The 25734-nt window shown below is 43.2% G+C and overlaps 1 protein-coding gene across 2 annotated transcripts in view; it reads left to right on the top strand.

Annotated features, from left to right (window-relative positions):
• LOC115172773 (EARP-interacting protein homolog) overlaps nt 1–25734 on the top strand; it is a 41826-nt gene that overhangs the window by 9457 nt on the left and 6635 nt on the right. For both annotated transcript variants that reach the window (XM_029730512.1, XM_029730513.1), the window contains 2 exons: nt 14776–14875; nt 18109–18245. In XM_029730512.1, coding sequence (XP_029586372.1) covers nt 14776–14875; nt 18109–18245 — 237 coding nt within the window. The remainder of the gene's footprint in view (nt 1–14775; nt 14876–18108; nt 18246–25734) is intronic.

The following is a 25734-nucleotide window of genomic DNA, read 5'->3' on the forward strand; positions in this document are numbered from 1 at the left end:
GAAGTATAAAAAACATGTTTTTATTTGTATGATTAAATGCTGTTCAAATGTCCTATGAATTAAATTATTATTATGCGTCTCTAGATCACCTACAATCAGGGTTGGGAAGGTTACTTTCTAAATGTAATCCGTTACAGTTACTAGTTACCTTTCCAAAATTGTAATCAGTAACGTAACTTTTGGATTACCCAAACTGAGTAACGTAATCTGATTACATTTCATTACTTTTAGATTACTTTCCCCTTAAGAGGCATTAGAAGAAGACAAAAATTGATGTTACGAATTGAACGACATCTATTGCAGGATAAATCAATGTTAAAGTTTACAGTACATAGCTGGCCAAATATGGATGTTCAATTTTACTATATGGGTTGGTTATGTAGGCTTCTTCTAACCCCTCGCTTTCTACGACATATAATTATACAATTAAATTATATCTTTACATTAAACAAAGTCTTATGAGAATTCCAGTCATTCCAATAAATGTTATACCCCTTGATCTTCAAGAATAGGACTTGGCAATATATATAGATTAGCCAAATTGTTTTACCTGCGCATGACCTAGGTCTGGGAGATGTGGCTAAAATATTATATCACAGTATTTAAAAACAGAAAATTTACGGTATTTTTAGTTTTTGAATAATAAAAGTTTTATACGTTTGCTTTATGAGTAGTGAGTGATCCCAGGGTGGCAACACATAGACTCATTGAAATCACATAGAATGTTTCTCCATTCTGATTGTTTTATACTGTTCAATTCAACTTCAACCAAAACAAATTTCAGAACAAATTACATTTCTGCATTTCCTGCACTCAATTGCAGTGGTGGAAAAAGTACTCAATTGTCATACTTGAGTAAAAGTAAAGATATGTTAATAGAAAATGACTCAAGTAAAAGTGAAAGTCACCCAGTAAAATACTAGTTGATTAAAAGTCTAAAAGTATTTGGTTTTAAATATACTTAAGTATCAAAAGTAAATGTAATTGATAAAATGTACCTAAGTATCAAAAGTAAAAGTATAAATAATTTCAAATTCCTTACATTAAGAATGGCACTATTTTCTAGTTTTTATTTATTTACGGATAGCCAGGGACACACTCCAACACTCATAATTTACAAAACAAAGCATTTGTGTTTAGTGAGTCCTCCAGATCAGAGGCAGTAGATGACCAGGGAAAATGTATGGAGTAAAAGGTACAGTATTTTCTTTAGGAATGTAGTGAAGTAAAAGTTGTCAAAATAAAAATAGTTAAGTACAAATACCAAAAGAAACGACTTAAGTGGTACTTGAAAGTATTTTTACTTAAGTACTTTACAATGCTCAATTGAGAATTTCCACACTGCCACGTCGGCTGCATGATATGGGCAAATAATCTAGGACTTATTTTTAACCAAACTGGCAGCTTCATGAAATAGTACCTGCAAAACACCAACAAAGAGGCGACTCCGGGATGCTGGCCTTCTAGGCAGAGTTTCTCTGTCCAGTGTCTGTGTTCTTTTGCCCATCTCAATCTTTTCTTTTTATTGGCCAGTCTGAGATATGGCTTTTTCTTTGCAACTCTGCCTAGAAGGCCGGCATCCGGAGTCGCCTCTTCACTTGAGACTGGTGTTTTGCGGGTACTATTTAATGAAGCTGCCAGTTGAGGACTTGTGAGGCATCTGTTTCTCAAACTAGACACTCTAATGTACTTGTCCTCTTGCTCAGTTGTGCACCGGGGCCTCCCACTCCTCTTTCTATTCTGGTTAGAGCCGGTTTACGCTGTACGAGATCTTTAGTTTCATGACAATTTCTCGCATTCAATAGCCTTCATTTCTCAGAACAAGAATAGACTGACGAGTTATTTGTTTCTGGCCATTTTGAGCCTGTAATTGAACCCAGAAATGCTGATACTCCAGATACTCAACTAATCTAAAGAAGGCCAGTTTTATTGCTTCTTTAATCAGAACAACAGTTTTCAGCTGTGCTAAGATAATTGCAAAAGGGTTTTCTAATGATCAATTAGCCTTTTAAAATTATAAACTTGGATTAGCTAATACAACGTACACCAACATACAACTAATGCCGATTTGCCTGAGGCTGATGCCGTGCAGGTGTTTGTACACATGCATATACACACACTCTCATTCAAATAAACACATACAAGAACACACACATGCATGTAATAGTGCCAGACATGCACACAAACATATAAAGTAAGCATTGCTGTTATGATTTCAGTTGTCCTTGATGTCCTTTGTTTTACATTTATTTTTTATTTTATTTTTGATTGCATTGTTTTCTGTTTTCTTCTGTCTTTTCCTTTTTTCTCTTTCGTTCATTCTCTTGGTGGTGCATTGGGGGGTTCTTGGGGGTGGGGAATGGAATTAATTGTATTTTTTATTTTATTTCTTCCGGGGGGGACTGTGGGAGGGGTCTCGAATGGTTGAGGGACAGCTATTGGGGTACTGTGGGGGGATCTTGCAGGGTTCGGGTTTCACAAGATTGTGATCATGAAAAAGGAAACTATGACATTTTATATCACTATCATCCACACGCACCCTCACATATAAGGATGGCTCTGTTGCTGAAAGACTGATACATGTTTGATAGTGTCTTGATGCTGTATTGTTTGTCCTTCATGTTCTAATACTTTAATGTTACCCCTTCCTTGTGTTTTTTGTAATAAATAATGATTAAAAAATATATATTATAATAATAATAATAATAAAAAATAAAAAAACCACAACGTACCATTGGAACATAGGAGTGATGGTTGCTGATAATGGGCCTGTGTACGCCTATGTAGATATTCCATAAAACATAGTCATTTAAAACATTAACAATGTCTACACTGTATTCCTGATATATTCTGTTATTTTAATGGACAAAAAATGTGCTTTTCTTTAAAAAAAACAAGGACATTTCTAAGTGACCCTAAACTTTTGAACGGTAGCATACATACACTACCGGTCAAAAGTTTTAGAACACCTACTCATTCAAGGGTTTTTCTTTATTTTGACTATTTTCTTCATTGTAGAATATTAGTGAATACATCAAAACTATAAAATAACACATATGGAATCATTTAGTAACCAAAAAAGTGTTAAACAAATCCAAATAGATTTGTTATTTTTCAAATAGCCACACTTTGCCTTGATGACAACTTGGCACACTTTTGGCATTCTCTCAACCAGCTTCATGAGGTAGTCACCTGGAATCCCACGATCCATCAAACACATTTTGTGTGTCATCATTGTGGTCTCTGACTTGTGGAACAAACTTCAACTTGCGCCTTTTTTCAATGCTGAATTAGAATGTTATTGAGAAAATAGAGGATTGTCAAATATTTTTTTGCGCAAACATCCTTTCTGATTTTAACACTAATCCTCAAAGTAATAATCTAGTTTTTCAAAAGTATCTGTAATCTAATTACAATATTGCCGGTATAACAGTTAACATTTTTTGTAATCTCTTACATGTAATCTGTTACTACCCAAACCTGCCTACAATACAATCGTCAAATGAGAATTTCCATTCAATATGGAGAGAAACGTAATGGGGGATGTATTCCAGTCTGCTTTCTTAAGCTTTCATTTGCATGCTGAGAGTGTTGTGGTAAAATTTTGTCAAGTTTTTACTGTATATAACATTTTATAAATGTTCTTGAACTGTTCTGAGGACCTCCAAGATGAGGTAAAATGTATATTGTGTAAACATCAATGGAATATTATGTTAAACCTAATATGAAAAAAACAAATATGCTATGAACGTCATAAAAACAGATTTATTTCAGTCTTACAACATTAAGGAAATGTCCTGTGCAGCCTAACTTAAACATTGTATGAATGTCATTACAATTGAGCGTATTTTGGGTTTTGGGAACATATCTTTTGTCATGTCCCCACAATGTTACCACAACCTAATGAAACATTCTGGAAACCTTTTTAAAGGACAGACAAAATGTACTCTGGGAACATTCTTCTAACATCCAGGTAAATGTTTTTTGCACCCTAAAAGAAACATTGTAGAATCATCCACACAAATGGACAGTTTTTATGTTTTGGCAACATCTCTTTTGGGATGTCCCCACAATGTTCACACGACCTAGTGAAACAATCTGGGAACCTTTTAAAGAACAGATGAAATGTCTTATAGGAACGTTCTTGCAACATCAGGCAAATGTTTTATACGAACATTCTATAATCATCGCCACAAATGGAGAGTTCTTTCACAGAACCTATTTTGGATGGCTGGGAAAACATTACTGGTACATTGTGTTATTACATTTCCTGGAAACCTAAAGAGAACTTTAGGAAACCTAAAGAGGACTCCTAATGTTAGATAAAACCCTAGCTAGATCATAATGGGAATCTTAGCTAATGTTCTGGGAATGTTCCCTGTTAGCTTGGTATGCTGTGCTGTGCAAAGTATTGACTGACCTACATATCCCAGGGCTCAGCCACTGCTCAGTGCTTTTCTTATAGCTGCATACACTACATTCACCATCATTTATTGTACAGGAAAATAAAATCAATGCTCATCCCATTTTTTTACTTCGGTAGCTGCCTCATCCCTTTGGAAAAGATAATGCATTTCAAATGACATGTTTCCATTTTGAGTCTTCCCTGAGCAGTATTTTCTTATGTTTCAGAGAGGTCCATTTACTGTGTGTGTGTGTGTGTGTGTGTGTAATAGCCTTCTGTTGGTGAAGATCCAAGGGTGGGTGAGGTGCGGCTCTGAGGAGGAGATTGATGGTTCTGGTGTCAGCCCCTCTGACACCCTCAGAGCTGCAACATTCTGAATGGCATGTTTCTGTATCTGTTTCTATATCTGTGTATGTGTTCTGTTTGCTATGTGAGCCTTGTATCCTTTGCTTTAATGTATTGGCTCTGAGAAATGGATGGCTTTGGTTTGGTACCCACCTCGTCCATCTCTTTCAGGCTGCAGCCCCCACTCGCTCTGACTACGCTGGCAGGAGTACAGCAATGTGTGTGTGTGTGTGTGTGTGTGTGTGTGTGTGTGTGTGTGTGTGTGTGTGTGTGTGTGTCAGTCTGTTAGTGTGTGATAGAAGGAGTATGTGAGAGTCTGTCTGTCTGTACGTCCTTTATGCCTGTATGGCTGTGCCTTTGTTCCACCATCCTCCACCACGTCTCTTATATTCAGCCACCATATCCCTCCTTAGTCTGGGTGGACAAACATTTGGGCTAGTGTCATGTTGTGAAGCGTGCCTGGATTGAAGAAACAAACAAAGCTTTAATATATATATATTTCTCTCCCCTGCTTTGGGGAGCCAAGCACCTCATTTCGATTTGGAGCAGCACCAGGCTCAGGAATCGATTCCCATGGAGCGATTAGGACCAATCAGGGCCTGGGTGAGCACCTTGCGGAATCATGAAGCTCAACAGACACACTGTTTTATTGTCTACACTGTGGTGTGACAGGAGGGGGTAAAGTTTGTTTTGTGTGTGTATGTCTATGAGTGTGGAGCCTATGCGGACAGGGGTGTGTGTGTGTGTGTATGCCTGTGTGTTGTTGAAGGGGGGGAGGGGGTTATCACAGAGTGTGATTTGTACTCCAAGGGACTGTTAGCAATCAATGTTTGCCCAATGGGAGCCCAGACAGCCAGATAGTCATGCAGGCCAGTCAATACTGTCAGCAATGTGAGCGGCCGTGACGACCCGTCTTCAATTGTACACCAACTCGGCATGGCTGATTTTAATCCTGGCCCCCCATACACACACACATTTTACATTGTTCCCTCTCATCCCCTTTTTCTTAGTTCCTATCACTCACTCACTCACTCACTCACTCACTCACTCACTCACTCACTCACTCACACACACACTCACACACACACACACACACACACACACACACACACACACACACACACACACACACACACACACACACACACACACACACACACACACACACACACACACACACACCTCTTGGACTTATAGCTCTATGCTACTGATCCCTCACTGTAACTCTGTAGCCAAACTGATTTCTCTGTGTGTCTGTATTCCCCAAAGCAGACCAATCTAATACCATGAGCGGTGTGTGCATCTGTTGCTATTGAATTAAACTCATCTGAATGCAAGGCAGACAAGGAAACAATCTGATGAGAAGGAAGAAGGCAGGCATCTCGTCCTGTACTGTCTGAGCTATAAACTCCCTTCCCCAGCAGTCCTCCATGTATTTACATATTCCCTCCCTACCAGGATGCCATGCCACTCAAGGTCAAATGCATGGGACATGGGAAACATATGTTTACATTGCCAAAGCAAGTGAAATGGATAATAAACTAAATGAACTGTAAACATTACACTCACAAAAGTTCCAAAATAATAAAGACATTTCAAATGTCATTATCTCTATATACAGTGTTGTAATGATGTGCAAATAGTTAAAGTACAAAAGGGAAAATAAATAAATATTTGTCTCTAATATGGTCATACATTTGGCAGGAGGTTAGAAAGTTTCATTTTGTGGGCAATGTGCACATAGCCTGTCTTCTCTTGAGAGCCAGGTCTGCCTTCGGCAGCCTTTCTCAATAGCAAGGCTATGCTCACTGAGTCTGTACATAGTCAAAGATTTCCTTAAGTTTAGGTCAGTCACAGTGGTCAGGTTTTCTGCCACTGTGTACTCTCTGTTTAGGGCCAGAAATCATTCTAGTTTGCTGTTTTAAAAAAAGATCTTTCCAATGTGTCAAGTAATTATATTTTTGTTTTCTCATGATTTGGTTGGGTCTAATTGTGTTGCTGCCCTCGGGCTCTGTGGGGTCTGTTTATGAACAGAGCCCCAGGACCAGCTTGCTTAAGGGCTCTTCTCCAGGTTAATTTCTCTGTAGGTGATGGCTGTGTTATGGAAGGTTTGGGAATCGCTTGCTTTTAGGTAGTTGTAGAATTTAACGGCTCTTTTCTGGATTTTGATCATAAGTGGGTATCGGCATAATTCAGCTCTGCATGTAATATTTGTTGTTTTATGTTGTACACAGAGGATATTCTTTGCAGAATTTTGCATGCAGAGTCTCAATTTGGTGTTTTTCCCATTTTGTGAGTTCTTAGTTGGTGAGTGGACCCCAGACCTCACAACCATAAAGGCCAATGGGTTCTATAACTGATTCAAGTGTTTTAGCCAGATCCTAATTGTTATGTCAGCGTAGCCTAGTGGTTAGAGCGTTGGACTAGTAACCGAAAGGTTGCAAGATCGAATCCCTGAGCTGACAAGGTACAAATCTGTCGTTCTGCCCCTGAACAAGGCAGTTAACCCACTGTTCCTAGGCCGTCATTGAAAATAAGAATTTGTTCTTAACTGACTTGCCTAGTTATTTAAAGGTAAAATTTGACTTTTTTATTTTTTTATGTTCCTTTTGATGGCATAGAAGGCCCTTCTTGCCTTGTCTCTCAGATCGTTCACAGCTTTGTGGAAGTTACCTGTGGCGCTGATGTTTAGACCGAGGTATGTATAGTTTTTTGTGTGCTCTAGGGCAATGGTGTCAAGATGGAATTTGTTTTCGTGGTCCTGGCAACTGGACCTTTTTTTTGGAACACCAATATTTTTGTCTTACAATGTTTTATTGTCAGGGCCCAGGTCTGACAGAATCTGTGCGGAAGATCTAGGTGCTGCTGTAGGCCCTCCTTGGTTGGGGACAGAAGCACCAGATCATCAGGAAACAGTAGACTTTTACTTCAGATTCTACCAGGCCGGGTGCTACAGACTGTTCTCGTGCCCTCGCCAATTCGTTGGTATATATGTTGAAGAGGGTGGGGCTTAAACTGCATCCCTGTCTCACCCTCCGGCCCTGTGGAAAGAAATGTGTGGGTTCTTTGCCAATTTTAACCACACACTTGTTGTTTGTTTACATGGATTTTATAATGTTGTATGTTTGCCCCCCAACACAACTTTCCATCAATTTGTAACGCAGACCCTCATGCCAAATTGAGTTGAACGCTCTTTTTAAATCAGCAAAGCATGAGAAGACTTTGCCTTTGTTTTGGTTTGTTTGTTTGTTTGTCAATTAGGGTGTGCAGAGTGAATATGTGGTCTGTCGTATGGGAATTTGGTAAACAGCCAATTTGACATTTGCTCAGTACATTGTTTTCGCTGAGGAAATGTACGAGTCTGCTGTTAATGATAATGCAGAGGATTTTCCCAAGGTTGCTGTTGACGCACATGCCCTGCTAGTTATTGGGGTCAAATTTGTCTCCACTTTTGTGGTTTTGGACGATCAGTCCTTGGTTCCAAATATTTTGGAAGATGCGAGAGCTGAGGATGATGTTAAGGAGTTTAAGTGTAGCCAATTGTTATGTCTGGTAAGACAAGGGGTGGGGGTGTGTGTCTTTTTGTCAATAACAGCTGGTGTGCGATGTCTAATATAAAAGAAGTCTCGAGGTATTGCTTGCCTGAGGTAGAGTACCTCATGATAAGCTGTAGACCACACTATGTACCAAGAGAGTTCTCATCTATATTATGTGTTGCCGTCTATTTACCACCACAGACCGATGCTGGAATTAAGACCGCACTCAACCAACTCTATAAGGCCATAAGCAAACAAGAAAATGCTCACCTAGAAGCGGTGCTCCTAGTGCCGGGGACTTTAATGCAGGCAAACTTAAATCAAATTTTTACCAGCATGTCACATGTGCAACCAGTGGGATAAAAAAACTCTACACCACCTGTTCTACACACACACAGATGCATACAAAGCTCTCCCCCGCCCTCCATTTGGCAAATCTGACCATAATTCTATCCTGATCCCTGCTTACAAATAAAAACTAAAGCAGGAAGTACCAGTGTCTAGCTCAATACGGAAGTGGACGCGGATGCTATGCTAGAGGACTGTTTTGCAAACAGAGACTGGAATATGTTCCGGTATTCATCCAATGGCATTGAGGAGTATACCACCTCAGTCATCGGCTTAATCAAGAAGTACATCGACGACATCGTCCCCACAGTGACCATACGTACAGTTGAAGTCGGAAGTTTACATACACCTTAGCCAAATACATTTAAACTCAGTTTTTCACAATTCCTGACATTTAAGCCTAGTAAATTCCCTGTCTTAGGTCAGTTAGGATCACCACTTTATTTTAAGAATGTGAAATGTCAGAATAATAGTAGAGAGAATAATTTATTTCAGCTTTTATTTCTTTCATCACATTCCCAGTGGGTCAGAAGTTTACATACACTCAGTTAGTATTTGGTAGCATTGCCTTTAAATTGTTTAACTTGGGTCAACTGTTTCGTGTAGCCTTCCACAAGCTTCCCACAATAAGTTGGGTGAATTTTGGCCCATTCCTCATGACAGAGCAGGTGTAATTGAGTCAGGTTTGTAGGCCTCCTTGCTCACACACACTTTTTCAGTTCTGCCCACAAATTTTCTGTAGGATTGAGGTCAGGCTTTGTGATGGCCACTCCAATACCTTGACTTTGTTGTCCTCAAGCCATTTTGCCACAACTTTGGAAGTATGCTTGGGGTCATTGTCCATTTGGAAGACCCATTTGTGACCAAGCTTTAACTTCCTGACTGATGTCTTGAGATGTTGCTTCAATATATCCACATAATTTTATTTTCTCATGATGCCATCTATTTTGTGAAGTGCACCAGTCCCTCCTGCAGCCAAGCACCCCCACAACATGATGCTGCCACCCCTGTGCTTCATGGTTGGGATGGTGTTCTTCAGCTTGCAAGCCTCCCCTTTTTTCCTCCAAACATAACGATGGTCATTATGGCCAAACAGTTCTATTTTTGTTTCGTCAGACCTGAGGACATTTCTTCAAAAAGTACGATCTTTGTCCCCATGTGCAGTTGCAAACCGTAGTCTGGCTTTTTTATGGTGGTTTTGGAGCAGTGGCTTCTTCCTTGCTGAGCGGCCTTTCAGGTTATATCGATATATGGCTTGTTTTACTGTGGATATTGATATTTTTATACCTGTTTCCTCCAGCATCTTCACAAGGTCCTTTGCTGTTGTTCTGGGATTGATTTACACTTTTCGCACCAAAGTATGTTCATCTCTAGGAGACAGAATGCGTCTCCTTCCTAAGCGGTATGACGGCTGCGTGGTCCCATGGTGTTTATTCTTACTGTTGTTTGTACAGATGAACGTGGTACCTTCAGGCGTTTGGTTCATCCTTGGGAGCAATTTCTAGACTTGTGGAGGTCTGCAATTTTTTTTCTGAGGTCTTGGCTGATTTTTTAGATTTTCCCATGATGTCAAGCAAAGAGGCACTGAGTTTGAAGGCAGGGCTTGAAATACATCCACAGGTACACCTCCAAATGACTTAAATGTTGTCAATTAGCCTATCAGAAACTTCTAAAGCCTTTACATCATTTTCTGGAATTTTCCAAGCTGTTTAAAGGCACAGTCAACTTAGTGTATGTAAACCTCTGACCCACTGGAAGTGTGATTCAGTCAATTATAAGTGAAATAATCTGTCTATAACAATTGTTGGCAAAATTACTTGTGTCATGCACAAAGTAGATGTCCTAACCTACTTGCCAAAACTATAGTTTGTTAATGAGAAATTTGTGGAGTGGTTGAAAAAGTCCCGTGTGGCTCAGTTGGTAGAGCATGGTGTTTGCAACGCCAGGGTTGTGGGTTCGATTCCCACGGGGGACCAGTACGGAGAAAAAAAATGTATGAAATGTATGCATTCACTACTGTAAGTCGCTCTGGATAAGAGCGTCTGCTAAATGACTAAAATGTAAATGTAAAATGTAAAAATGTAAAAACAAGTTTTAATGACTCCAACCTAAGTGTATGTAAACTTCCGACTTCAACTATTCATATCCCAACCAGAAACCATGGATTACAGGCAACATCCGCATCGAGCTAAAGGCTAGAGCTGCCACATTCAAGGAGCAGGACACTAATCCAGACGCCTATAAGATATGCCTTCAGACGAACCATCAAACAAGCAAAGCGTCTATACAGGATTAAGATTGAATCCTACTACACCGGCCTGACGCTCGTCGGATGTGGCAGGGCTTGAAAACTATTACGGACTACAAAGGGAAACCCAGACGCGAGCTGCCTGGTGACGCGAGCCTACCAGACGAGCTAAATGCCTTTTATGCTCACTTCGAGGCAAGCAACACAGAAGCATGCACAAGCTGTTCTGGATGACTGTGTGATTACGCTCTCAGTAGCTGATGTGAGCAAGACCTTTAAACAGGTCAACATTCACAAAGCCGCGTGGCCAGATGGATTACCAGGATGTGTACTCAAAGCATGCGCGGGCCAACTGTCAAGTATCTTCACTGACATTTTCAACCTCTCCCTGACTGAGTCTGTAATACCTACATGTTTCAAGCAGACCACCACAGTCCCTGTGCCCAAGGAAGCGAAGGTACCCTGCCTAAATGATTACCACCTGGTGGCCCTCACGTTGGTAACCATGAAGTGCTTTGAAAGGCTGATCATGGCTCACATCATCAGCATCCTCCCAGATACCCTCGACCCACTCCAATTCTCATATCGCCCCAACAGATCCACAGATGACGCAATCTCAATCGCACTCCTCACCGCCATTTCTCACCTGGACAAAAAGAACATCAATGTGAGAATGCTGTTCATCGACTACAGCTCAGCGTTCAACACCATAGTGCCCACGAAGCTCATCTCTAAGCTAAGGACCCTGGGACTCAACACCTACCTCTGCAACTTGATCCTGGACTTCCTGACGGGCAGCCCCCAGATGGTAAGAGAAGGCAACAACACACTGGGGCCCCTCAGGGGTGTGTACTTAGTCTCCTCCTGTACTCCCTGTTCACCCACGACTGCGTGGCCAACCACGACTCCAACACCATCATTAAGTTTGCTGACGACACAACAGTGGTAGGCATGATCACCGACAACGATGAGACAGCCTATAGGGAGGAAGTCAGAGAACTGGCAGTGTGGTGCCAGGACAACAACCTCTCCCTCAATGTGAGCAAGACAAAGGAGCTGATCGTGGACTACAGGGAAAGGCGGGCCGAACAGGCCCCCATTAACATCAACGGGGCTGTTGGAGCAGGTCGAGAGTTTCAAGTTCCTCGGTGTCCACATCACCAACGATCTATCATGGTCCAAACACACAAAGACCGTCGTGAAGAGGGCACGACAAAACCTTTTCCCCCTCAAGAGACTGAAAAGATTTGGCATGGTTCCCCACCTCCTCAAAAAGTTAAACAGCTGCACCATCGAGAACATCCTGACTGGTTGCATCACTGCCTGGTATGACAACTGCTCGGCATTTCTGATGATGTCATCAGATGATGTCAGGAAGAGGAACCACATCCCCAGGCTAACACAGTTAACTCCCAACCAATCAGAGACTAACCCTATCCACCCAACAAAACCTAACCCCAGGCTCTTACTAAAGGAAATGTTAAGGTAACTAGGAAGAAATCCTCCATGCCTGTTTTGAAGAACCAGCCTTCAACATACACACAATATAGTTAGGCATCTTTTTGAACAACTCTTTCCCTCCTAAGACGCTACAGAGGGTAATGCATACGGCCCAGTACATCACTGGGGCCAAGCTTCCTGCAATCCAGGACCTATATAATAGGCGGTGTCAGAGGAAAGCCCATAAAATTGTCAGACTCCAGTCACCCAAGTCATAGACTGTTTTCTCTGCTACCGCACGGCAAGTGGTACCGGAGTGCCAAGTCTAGGACCAAAAGGCTCCTTAACAGCTTCTACCCCCAAGCCATAAGACTGCTGAACAAATAATCAAATGGCCCCCTCTGTTTGTTTTATACACTGTTGCTACTTTGTTTATTATCTCACTTCACCCCTACCTACATGTACAAATGACCTCTAACCTGTACCCCCGCACACTGACTCGGTACCGGTACCCCCTGTATGTAGCCTCGTTATTGTTATGTTATTGTGCTACTTTTTATAATTTTTTTACTTTTGTTTATTTGGTAAATATTTTCTTACTCTTTCTTTAACTGCATTTTTGGTTAAGGGCTTGTAAGTAAGCATTTCACAGTAAGGTCTACACTTGACAAATATTTTGACAAATCAAGTTTGATTTGATACATTTGTGGTATTTATTTATCAATATATATATGTTTTTACTTTTACACCTTTTTCTCCCCAATTTCGTGGTATCCAATTTGTAGTTAGTGTCTTGTCTCATCACTGCAACTCCCATATGGACTCGAGAGTCGAAGGTCGAGAGCCGTGCATCCTCCGAAACACAACATGACCCAACCAAGCCACACTGCTTCTTGACACAGTGTCCACTTAACCCGGAAGCCGGCCACACCAATGTGTCGGAGGAAACACCGTACACCTAGTGACCGTGTCGGCAGGGCATGCACCTGGCCCGCCACAGGAATCGGTGGAGCGCGATGGGACAAGAACCACCCTGCCAGCCAAACCCTCCCCTAACCCAGAAGACACTGGGCCAATTGTGCGCCGCCCTATGGGTCTCCCGGTCGCGGCCGGATGCAACAGATCCTGGAGCCTTCGAACCAGGATCTCTAGAGGCATAAGCTAGCAACTGCGATGCAGTGCCGTAAACCACTGCGCCACTTGGGAGGCCCCGGTCTGTATATTTTATCATTTTTGTATTTCGTCCTGTAGTTCATTCTATGTAATTGGAGAATCCAGTGAGTTCTGGGTCTTTTAATAGTTAATTCTAAGATGTATATTTGATCATGTATATGTTTTTGCTGTTTGTTCTTTGGATTGGAGAAGTGGTTTATCCATACATCTCTGTTTTGGATAGATAACTCTTCATGTTGTTGTTTGTTTATAGTTTTCCAATTTTCCCAGAAGTGGTTAGATTCTATGATTTCTTCAGTTACATTTAGCTGATTTCTGATGTACACTTCCTCCTTTCTCTCTCTTTCTCTCTTTCTTTTCTTTCTCTTTTATAATTTAGGCTAATTGATATAATTGGGGGGCTGCTTTCATAAATCTGTGTGTGATGAATATATTGACTTCAGATTGGAGCTGTTTTTATAGAATAAATGAATGAGAGAGAAAGAGAGGGACAGAAAGCTCCTTGGCTGGTGTGTGTGTGTGTGTGTGTGTGTGTGTGTGTGTGTGTGTGTGTGTGTGTGTGTGTGTGTGTGTGTGTGTGTGTGTGTCTGTGTGTCTGTGTGTATTTGTGTCTGTGTCTGTGTCTGTGTGTATTTGTGTCCTAGGCCTGTGAGTCCTAACACCTTGGTAGGGCAGTAAAAACTGTCCATGGATTTACAACCTCCATAAACTCTTCTACTCTTTGCTCTTCCCTTTTCCCTCTGTCCCTCTCTTCCCCCTATCCCCTCACAAGAGATGGAAGCAAATTACAGAGTTGGATGAAATCCTGAGAAAGACTAACTTTGTCCCTCCCTCCTCCTCTTCCATCCCTTTATCCCTCCCACACACACAGCACAGTGGAGGCTTTATGTTGTGTTGCTCTGGCCCTGATGAAGGGGTTGAACCAGTCTCATTTATCACCACTAGAACTAAGGACTAATCAGTCTATAGCAGGTCTATAGCAGGTACATTAAGGGGCTCTTATCTGCTGGGTGTGTGTGTGTCGTATGCAGTAAATACTGCATAGTGGTCATTTGACTACACACTTGTCATATCATGGTCATAAACTTCGGTTACATTAGTTGTAGCCTTTGCAGGCCACGTCGTGTGTGTGTTTGAGAGAGAGTGCTTGTGTGCGCATCATACTGTGGTTGTATATAAGTGTTTGTGTTTTCTCTCACTGAAGTGTGTGTTCATGCATGTGTGTCCTGTGAACTAACTCCCCCCCCCCCCTTCTCTCGCTCTCTCTCTCTCTGCGGCAGTGTCCTGTGGGAGCCCATGGGAGATGGGAAGCGTGTGATCTCTCTGGCTGATAACCACGCTCTGCTCTGGGACCTGACGGAGAGCTCTACCCAGGCCACGGTGAGACACACACTCACACCGCCATACATCTGCCCATACCCTGTGCTCATTATTTGATAACCACCGTATCAGACTGGTCTTATCTTTCCCTCCCTCTCCTACAACAGAACTGTCCAGCGGTGTGCTCTGCTCGCCTCACCAAGATCACCTGATTCCTTACTGAAACACACCCTGTATCTGGGCTAGCTTCAGTGGCTCCGCTAGGTGTTCTCCCTTACTGAAACACACCCTGGCTAGCTTCAGTGGCTCCGCTAGGTGTTCTTCCTTACTGAAACACACCCTGTATCTGGGCTAGCTTCAGTGGCTCCGCTAGGTGTTCTCCCTTACTGAAACACACCCTGGCTAGCTTCAGTGGCTCCGCTAGGTGTTCTTCCTTACTGAAACACACCCTGTATCTGGGCTAGCTTCAGTGGCTCCGCTAGGTGTTCTCCCTTACTGAAACACACCCTGTATCTGGGCTAGCTTCAGTGGCTCCGCTAGGTGTTCTCCCTTACTGAAACACACTCTGTATCTGGGCTAGCTTCAGTGGCTCCGCTAGGTGTTCTCCCTTACTGAAACACACCCTGTATCTGGGCTAGCTTCAGTGGCTCCGCTAGGTGTTCTCCCTTACTGAAACACACCCTGTATCTGGGCTAGCTTCAGTGGCTCCGCTAGGTGTTCTCCCTTACTGAAACACACCCTGTATCTGGGCTAGCTTCAGTGGCTCCGCTAGGTGTTCTCCCTTACTGAAACACACCCTGTGTCTGGGCTAGCTTCAGTGGCTCCGCTAGGTGTTCTCCCTTACTGAAACACACCCTGTGTCTGGGCTAGCTTCAGTGGCTCCGCTAGGTGTTCTTCCTTACTGAAACACACCCTGTATCTGGGCTAGCTTCAGTGGCTCCGCTAGGTTTTCTTCTGCCTTTCAGCTTTTGGGATCCACCTCAAATAGTTAAAGGTAGACTCCAGCAAGATGGTGTTGCATGCAGGAACGTAAACATATTTGCTCATTTTCCTCAATAACTAGAGCATTGAAGCGCAAGGGTAAACTTCTCTGCTGTTTGGGTCCCGTAGCTATCAGGATGTAGCAGCGTGAAACGCACTCGTGCACATGCAGAGATACAGCACTCTGTTTGACTGTGTGAGAGCAAACTCTTGCATCGCGCCCATCTCAGTGTCTGCGGTGCTGCTCGTTGCAACGCCATCTCGCTCAGTTGATCTTTTAAGTGCTTCTTGTATAAGAAGATGTACTGTTTTAACCACAGCCCTGTCCCAACCCCCATGCAAGCTAGTTTTATTTTGAACTATATCTATTAAAAGGTACATGTCCAAAGTACTATTTGTTATCACACAGTTGGTCTACTCAGGACTAGTTGGTGGTCATACTCTTTAGGAGAAACTCTCTCCTCTGACAGTGAAGTGCCATCCCCACTACTAATGAAGTGAGGTCTCCACATTGCTATTTACTGTTCGGATTCTCCACTCCACTGCCTCTGTTATTAAAACATCCGTAGTTCTATAGTAGAGATGAAGTGTGTGTACTCACTGTACTGTGTAGGCTGGTCAGTTTATGTTCCATTAGCAGCTAGCTGCCTGGATGCTGTAGGGAGGTGCTTCATGAATAATGGGCTTACGTAATTAGTAGGCCAAATTCATGTTCTCGTACAGAGATCTGCACAGGCCAGCCAGGTCACAGGCCCAACAGGACATAACACAGGACTTGACGTGTGTGTGTGTGTGTGTGTGTGTGTGTGTGTGTGTGTGTGTGTGTGTGTGTGTGTGTGTGTGTGTGTGTGTGTGTGTGTGTGTGTGTGTGTTTGTGCGTGCGTGCGTGCGCGTGATTCCGTCCGTCCGTCATAATGCAAACCTGTGAAGACTCACTCGTCAAGATATTGCAGTCAGACACGCACACACTCTCTCCTACTCTGTGTGTGCAGATGAGTCTTAGTGGAAGGCACAGTGTCCCCCCTGTGCAGTGACACTGACGTCAGTCTGGGCTGCAGAGCAGCAGAGCTATCAAGTGACACAGCTTGCCCTGGACATGGCAGCCATTAAAAATGAAGAGGGAGGGGGGAGGAGCCTGACAGCCAAGACAGATTCCTCCAGTGCTGTTGAGAATGCTAATCTTCTCCACTCTATCCCTCTCAGCCACTCCCCCTCCTCCATCCCTCCCCCCTTTCCCACATCCCTTCCCTCTATCAGAGGCTCTCAGGCTGATGTGTTCATCACAGGCCTGTCTGTCTGTCCAGCTGCACCATGGATTTGTCTGTCTCATGGGTCCAGGGTGGATTAATTGTGTGTGTGTGTGTGTGTGTGCGCGTGCTCAATTAGAGACACTGCTGGAATTGAGTGAGAACATCTTCTCCGGCTCACGGCACACCCACACACCTTATCCATTGCGACTGTACACACACGCTCCGACACAGTCGGTTCACACTCTCCCTAAATGCGTGACTATTTGGCAGATAGCAATGTTTTATCTGACGCTGCTTGCTAAAGGTAGGCGTCCTTCAGTTTTCTTTCTATGCTGTCTCGTTAGTGCTGCTAATATGGTTAGCTCTAACATAGCTGGGAGCTAGGCAGGCCTCGAGGCTGTGCCAATGTACAACGCAATAATCACATTTATAACAACATTTGGGTGTATGGATCTCTCTTTCTCTGTCTCTCTCTACCCCTCTCTTCACCTCTTCTCCTCTCTTTCTCAATCCACCCCATTCCTTTCATCTCCTTCCCCCCCTCCCCATTTTCGTTCCCCTACCTTCTCTCCTCCTGACCGCCCTCCTCTCCCTTCTCTTCCCTCTATACCTGAGATAATGCGACTTTCCCTAGCCTGTGCAATAAGGGAATAATCGATAAAATACAGCTCTGCAGAGAGAGAGAGAGAGAGAGAGAGAGAGGGGGATTCTTATAAATTGGATTGTTCAGTGACCCTGTATTATTATTATTATCTACTGTAGGTAAAGATAGAGGTTGACATGCAGATGTATGAAATGAGTCAGTACAGTCTCAGAGGGTCCATCATGGTCAAACTGGTGATCCATAACAGTATATAGATATTCACAGTGGAAACAAGGTCCTTGAAGGGTCATTGAACCTGTCATTGACTGCTGTGTGAAGGAGGGTGAGGTCAGCTATACAGTACACTAGGCAAGGCCTGTCTATACAGATCCATCAATACATTAACTCTTACCTCTCCATATCCCATGATTGACATGTGTGTGTTCAGGTGTAGTAATCGTTAACCCTTTCCCTTCCAGATCTCCAGCAGTGCCACCTTAGAGGGTAAAGGTCAACTGAAGTTCACGGCTGGGAAGTGGAGTCCACATCACAACTGTACCCAGCTGGCCACAGCCAACGACACAGCCATCAGAGGCTGGGACCTCCGCACCATGAGGTAATGGTACATACTTAACTATATTCAGCCATTATGTTCTAAACAACCACTTATTTATAGTCCTGTAGTACTGTACTATGTAGTATAATAACTATACTTTTAGTCATTAGTATTAGAAAACCATGAGTTCTAGTATTAAATGTGGTCCTTATTGGGTGGTTACACTAAGGATCAATGTGATGCTCTTGCTCCTACCATACCCCACCCAAACTGGACAGACCAAAGATGAGTAACAGAATACCTCATCTGGATGAGTCGATAGGTTATCACCCCCACATTGATTCCACCTATCCACCCACTACCAACATTGACCTTAAAGCCACATTCATATCCGTACATTATCTGCTATACCCCCACTATACACTCAGTATCATTACAGAGAGATGGTGAGAGAGGGAGGAGGTGGGCTCTGCTAGAGGAATAATAATCACCTCTCTATCGATTGCTCCGGTAACACCAAAGCGCTGGAGAGAAATTGAGAGAGAGGAGGAGTGGAGAGGGAGAGCAAGAATGAGGGTGAGAGAGTATAGAGAGAGAAAATATTAGAAAACTACAGGAAAGTGTGGTGTGTGAGAGCTGAGTGTGTGTGTGTGAGAGCTGAGTGTGTGTGTGTGAGAGCTGAGTGTGTGTGTGAGAGAGCTGAGTGTGTGTGTGTGTGTGTGTGTGTGTGTGTGTGTGAGAGCTGAGTGTGTGTGTGAGAGCTGAGTGTGTGTGTGTGAGAGCTGAGTGTGTGTGTGAGAGAGCTGAGTGTGTGTGTGTGTGTGTGTGAGAGAGAGCTGAGTGTGTGTGTGTGTGTGTGTGAGAGCTGAGTGTGTGTGTGAGAGCTGAGTGTGTGTGTGTGTGTGAGAGCTGAGTGTGTGTGTGTGTGAGAGAGCTGAGTGTGTGTGTGTGTGTGTGTGTGTGTGAGAGCTGAGTGTGTGTGTGTGTGTGTGTGAGAGCTGAGTGTGTGTGTGTGTGTGTGTGTGAGAGAGCTGTGTGTGTGTGTGTGTGAGAGCTGAGTGTGTGTGTGTGTGAGAGCTGAGTGTGTGTGTGTGTGTGAGAGCTGAGTGTGTGTGTGTGTGAGAGCTGAGTGTGTGTGTGAGAGCTGAGTGTGTGTGTGTGTGTGAGAGCTGAGTGTGTGTGTGTGTGTGTGTGAGAGCTGTGTGTGTGTGTGTGTGTGTGTGTGTGTGTGTGTGTGTGTGTGTGTGTGTGAGAGCTGTGTGTGTGTGTGAGAGCTGTGTGTGTGTGTGTGTGTGTGTGAGCTGTGTGTGTGTGTGTGAGCTGTGTGTGTGTGTGTGAGAGCTGTGTGTGTGTGTGAGAGCTGTGTGTGTGTGTGAGAGCTGTGTGTGTGTGTGTGTGTGTGTGTGTGTGTGTGTGTGTGTGTGAGAGCTGAGTGTGTGTGTGTGAGAGCTGAGTGTGTGTGTGTGAGAGAGCTGTGTGTGTGTGTGAGAGAGCTGTGTGTGTGTGTGTGAGAGCTGAGTGTGTGTGTGTGTGAGAGCTGAGTGTGTGTGAGAGAGCTGTGTGTGTGTGTGAGAGAGCTGTGTGTGTGTGTGAGAGAGCTGTGTGTGTGTGTGTGTGTGTGAGAGAGCTGTGTGTGTGTGTGTGAGAGCTGAGTGTGTGTGTGTGTGTGTGTGAGAGCTGAGTGTGTGTGTGTGTGTGTGAGAGCTGTGTGTGTGTATGAGAGCTGAGTGTGTGTGTGTGTGTGTGAGCAGTGTGTGTGTGTGTGAGCAGTGTGTGTGTGTGAGAGCAGTGTGTGTGTGTGAGAGCAGTGTGTGTGTGTGAGAGCAGTGTGTGTGTGAGAGAGCTGTGTGTGTGTGTGTGTGTGTGAGAGAGCTGTGTGTGTGTGTGTGTGTGTGTGTGTGTGTGTGTGTGTGAGAGAGCTGAGTGTGTGTGTGTGTGTGTGTGTGAGAGCTGAGTGTGTGTGTGTGAGAGCTGAGTGTGTGTGTGTGTGAGAGCTGAGTGTGTGTGTGTGAGAGCTGAGTGTGTGTGTGTGAGAGCTGTGTGTGTGTGTGTGTGTGTGTGTGTGTGAGAGAGCTTTGTGTGTGTGTGAGAGAGCTGTGTGTGTGTGTGTGAGAGAGCTGTGTGTGTGTGTGTGAGAGCTGAGTGTGTGTGTGTGTGTGTGTGTGTGAGAGCTGAGTGTGTGTGTGTGTGTGTGTGTGTGTGTGTGTGTGTGAGAGCTGAGTGTGTGTGTGTGGGAGAGCTGTGTGTGTGTGGGAGAGCTGAGTGTGTGTGTGTGTGGGAGAGCTGAGTGTGTGTGGGGAGAGCTGAGTGTGGGAGAGCTGTGTGTGTGTGTGTGTGTGTGTGTGTGTGTGTGTGTGTGAGAGAGCTGAGTAAGTGTGTGAGAGCTGAGTGTGTGTGTAGGTGTGTGAGTGTGTGAGGGGGGTGTGTGGTGTGTGTGTGTGTGTGTGTGAGAGCTGAGTGTGTGTGAGCGAGCTGGCAGAGTGTGCTGTGTTTGAGCTGAGTGTGTGTGTGCCTGTTTTTGTGTGACAGTGTGTGTGTGACTGCATGTGTCCAGTTGGTGCAGCAGCTGTGTGATGGCAGCCTGTGAGCACGGTCCAGTGGCTCCTCAGACATCCTCTTTGCTGTGTGTCTGCTCTGGCTCGTCACACTGTGTGCCAGCCCAAACCGGCCTGCCCCCCTCTTGGCCCCACTTAGGGACACTGAAGGAGAACGCTGTCTACTGCTCTCTCCAGCAGACTTAAAGACACAGGAAACTTAAAGACTTAGTACACACCGGCCATGTGCGTGAGCGTGCGTGACCGAGTGTGCGTGTGTGTGAGCACGTGTGTGTGTGTGTGAGCGTGTGTGTGTGAGCGTGTGTGTGTGAGCGTGTGTGTGTGAGCGTGTGTGTGTGTGAGCGTGTGTGAGCGTGTGTGAGCGTGTGTGTGTGTGTGGGCGAGCGCTCGTGTGTGGGCGAGCGCGCGTGTGTGGGCGAGCGCGTGTGAGGGCGAGTGCGAGCGCGCGTGTGTGTGTGTGAGCGTGAGTGTGTGTCCTGCTCTATTGCTGGCTGGGGCTGTCATAGGGGATGTTCTCTAAGTACATCAATCCCAAACCCTGTTTGCACCCACATTCCGCAGTGAGAGGGCAGCACACACACTGTCAGCTGTGCGACAACTGTAAGGCCTGCCTCCGCAACATGCAACGCAGGATGCATACAGAAACGCAATGCAGTGCTGCAGTCAAACTGGCCTCTCTAGTTTGTCTGTACTGTGCAGTAGCATACAGTACTGCGGGTAACACTTTACTTGACGCCCAGCATCATATGACGGTCATAACCATGTCCTAATATGTCATAACAGCTGACATAACTTGTCATAACCTGTTTATAATATGGTCATAACACTGTCATGACATATCTAGACATGTTGTGACATATATTGTGTTATTTTATTTATTTTTATGACCCCTACATAAGAGTGTAAAAACCCTGGACAACAAAAGACGGTATGAAAACCAATAAAACAGGAGAGAAATGGCATATGAGGAAGAATTTCATAGGTAGCGAGTGTGGCAAAAGGCCAAGCTGATTATTGAGTTGAGGCTGTCGGTGAAAGCATCTAAAATATGTGTGAAGATAATGTGTCTTGAGTATAATTTTAAAATGTTGAGACTAGAGGTCGGCCGATTATGATTTTTCAACTCCCGATTATTGTCGGGCCAAAAAATCCGATACCGATTAATCGGCAGATTTTTATATATATTTGTAATAATGACAATTACAACAATACTGAATTAACACTTTTATTTTAACTTAATATAATACCTAAAAATCTATTTAGTCTCAAATAAATAATGAAACCTGTTCAATTTCGTTTAAATAATGCAATAACAGTGTTGGAGAAGAAAGTAAAAATGCAATATGTGCCATGTAAAAAAGCTAACGTTTAAGTTCCTTGCTCAGAACATGAGAACATATGAAAGCTGGTGGTTCCTTTTAACATGAATATTCCCAGTTAAGAAGTTTTGGGTTGTAGTTATTATAGGACTATTTCTCTCTATACCATTTGTATTTCATATACCTTTTGACTATTGGATGTTCTTATAGGCACTATAGTATTGCCAGCCTAATCTCGGGAGTTGATAGGCTTGAAGTCATAAACAGAGCTGTGCTGCTGGCAAGCGCAGGAAAGTGCTGTTTGAATGAACGCTTACGAGCCTGCTGCTGCCTACCACCGCTCAGTCAGACTGCTCTATCAAATATCAATTCATAGACTTAATTATAATATAATAAGCACACAGAAATATGAGCCTTAGGTCATTAATATGGTCAAATCTGGAAACTATAATTTCGAAAAACAAAACGTTTATTCTTTCAGTGAAATACGGAACCGTTCAGAAATGTTATCGAACGGGTGGCATCCATAAGTCTAAATATTGCTGTTACATTGCACAGCCTTCAATGTTATGTCATAATTATGTCAAATTCTGGCAAATTAATTACAGTCTTTGTTAGGAATAAATGGACTTCGCAACAGTTCGCAACAAGCCAAACAGCTGCATATACCCTGACTCTGCTTTCACAGAACGTAAAAGAAGTGACACAATTTCCCTAGTTAATATTGCCTGCTAACATGAATTTCTTTTAACTAAATATGCAGGTTTAAAAAGTATACTTGTGTATTGATTTTAAGAAAGGCATTGATGTTTATGGTTAGGTACATTGGTGCAACGACAATGCTTTTTTCGCGAATGCGCTTGTTAAATCATTACCCATTTGGCGAAGTAGGCTGTGATTTGATGATAAATTAACAGGCAATGCAGGACTATTTGCAACGCAGGACAAGCTAGTTAAACTAGTAATATCGTCAACCATGTGTAGTTAACTAGTAATTATATTAAGATTGATTGTTTTTTATAAGATAAGTTGAACGCTAGATAGCAACTTACCTTGGCTCCTTGCTGCACTCGTGTAACAGGTGGTCAGCCTGCCACGTAGTTTCCTCATGGAGTGCAATGTAATCGGCCATAATCGGCATCCAAAAATGCAGATTACCGATTGTTGTGAAAACTTGAAATCGGCCCTAATTAATCGGCCATGCCGGTCGAACTCTAGTTGAGACAAGAAGAAGGGGGCGGTTGTGTTCGCCCAGGGAGCCATAAAAGCTAGAACCGCCACTGGCAATGAGCATCGGTCTGGTTTCTCTGTCATGTTAATGTTGAGGGGGCGTGCACACTTGAGCACGTGTAGTAGCTGCCTACCTGGCCTGCTGCACGCTAATCTAGGAAAGTGCCCATTTGGGGATGTTTGATTTCTGATTGTCTTAGTCACCAGGTCCACCACTAATATGCTTAGCTTCTCAGTTATTTTTTCTTCACCTCACACAGTAAGTCAACAAAGTCTGTTTTTGTTTTACATATTGCGAATTATAGCCTAATAGTTCCTCTCTGTTGGCCTATTTGAATTATCTTGCCAACAATCTCTCCCTCGATAATCACCAAGCCTCGGTGTGAAAGAGCAAAATATCATCATCATCTGATGATCCCATATATCCAATGGAACGTCATAAAATACCTTTCTTTGTCTTGCGCAGAAACAGCTGTCTGTGCCAGCTCAGCGGGAAACTCTGGGCCCGGAATAGGCTATTTTATACAATGTTGCAAGTTCCCAAGAGACAGTTTCTGGAAGGATCCAGTTTATTTGATTTGATACAATATTGCACTTCACTATGCGCTCATTTAGGCTATTTTGCCACCAATGATCATGGTTTATCAAGCAATGTGTCCATATGGCAGAGGCTGGTGCTTTCGCATTAGTTTAATTTTAACTTTTATATTTGTATCATTTTAATTAAGATTTGTAGGATTTAACCACGTGACAATGATTTTGAGAAACGGAAACGTTATTATTGAAATGAAACGGTTCCATGAAAATGCACAATCATAACTGACATGCAGATGGTAGGAGGATTTGTATGCTTCCCCAAACTTGAAACTCAAGCGCTGCCTGTGAATTCTTTATAAAATAATTGCCTCCACTTTTCTATGGTTGGTTTTATAAGCAAGGTAAGACATGCCTCATAATATGAAGTAAAACATTCAGGTTTTAAACAATTAAATATGTTTTCAAAATGCATACTGCCTACGGTTCACATTGTAAAGTGGTGGGTGATGCGCTGATAGCCTGCCTACCATTTGTTTTTTCTCCTGGTCAATTTGGTTAGCTACAATTTTAATTTATCGCCTCTTTTGTTTTTTGGGGGCAAAAGCCAGCAATTACCGGATAATGAAAACCCTGGTGTGAATAGTATAGTATGCTATGTTTAGTATAGTAAGCTATGTTTTACGTTTCAATTTAACATTGTTGTGAGTTACTTGCTTACTAACCACACTAACCTCTACTTGATCTGTAAAGCGGATGTGTTTTCAATAAAGTGTTTTATCCCCATGTATCCAGGCGTGTTAGGGAAGAGAGAGAGTAGACAGCAGAGCTGTGTGATTGATGCTAGTTCTATTTGTTCCATCACACTCTGGGTCGAGAGACTCACTGCAGGGACTCAAACAGTCACACTGGCATCCGACAACAATGGGAAACAGGATAGAATTGGACAGCCATCTCACCCAGACAGAGAACTACAGACATTACAGCCCACTGGTGCTGTTCACATCTAAACCAGAATGATTTGCTATGTTTTGGTTATTTAGAAGGATGGGATAGAAAAAGTGGATTTTTCTCAGCCCTTAGCAGTTTGATACTAACAGTTTATCAAAGTTGTCTACTGCGAGCGACATGTGTTTTGTTTATTTGACGTTAACCTCCCGAACTTTGTCTGTCACTTCAATCATCCATGACCTTCTCATCTGCTGTCCCCAGGATGGCAGACCGGTCACAACATTATTGTTACTGGAGAACCTCAGCCATGCTTGGATGTGTGGGAAATATTATACCTCTCCATTAAATAGATTATGGGTTTATTTAGAAATGTCAGATGTACAGTTGAAGTCGGAAGTTTACATACACCTTAGCCAAATACATTTAAACTCAGTTTTTCACAATTCCTGACATTTAATCAGAGTAAAAAATCCCTGTTTTAGGTCAGTTAGAATCACCACTTTATTTTAAGAATGTGAAATGTCAGAATAATAGTAGAGAGAATGATTGATTTATTTCAGCTTTTATTTCTTTCATCACATTCCCAGTGGGTCAGAAGTTTACATACACTGAATTAGTATTTGGTAGCATTGCCTTGAAATTGTTAACTTGGGTAAAACGTTTCGGGTAGCCTTCCACAAGCTTCCCACAATAAGTTGGGTGAATTTTGGCCCATTCCTCCTGACAGAGCAGGTGTAACTGAGTCAGGTTTGTAGACCTCCCTGCTCGCACACGCTTTTTCAGTTCTTCACGCAAATTTTCTATAAGATTGAGGTCAGGGCTTTGTGATGGCCACTCCAATACCTTGACTTTGTTGTCCTTAAGCCATTGTGCCACAACTTTGGAAGTATGCTTGGGGTCATTGTCCATTTGGAAGACCCATTTGCGACCAAGCTTTAACTTCCTGACTGATGTCTTGAG

This window comes from Salmo trutta, chromosome 33 (genome assembly GCF_901001165.1).
Source record: "Salmo trutta chromosome 33, fSalTru1.1, whole genome shotgun sequence".
Taxonomy (NCBI): Eukaryota; Metazoa; Chordata; class Actinopteri; order Salmoniformes; family Salmonidae; genus Salmo; species Salmo trutta.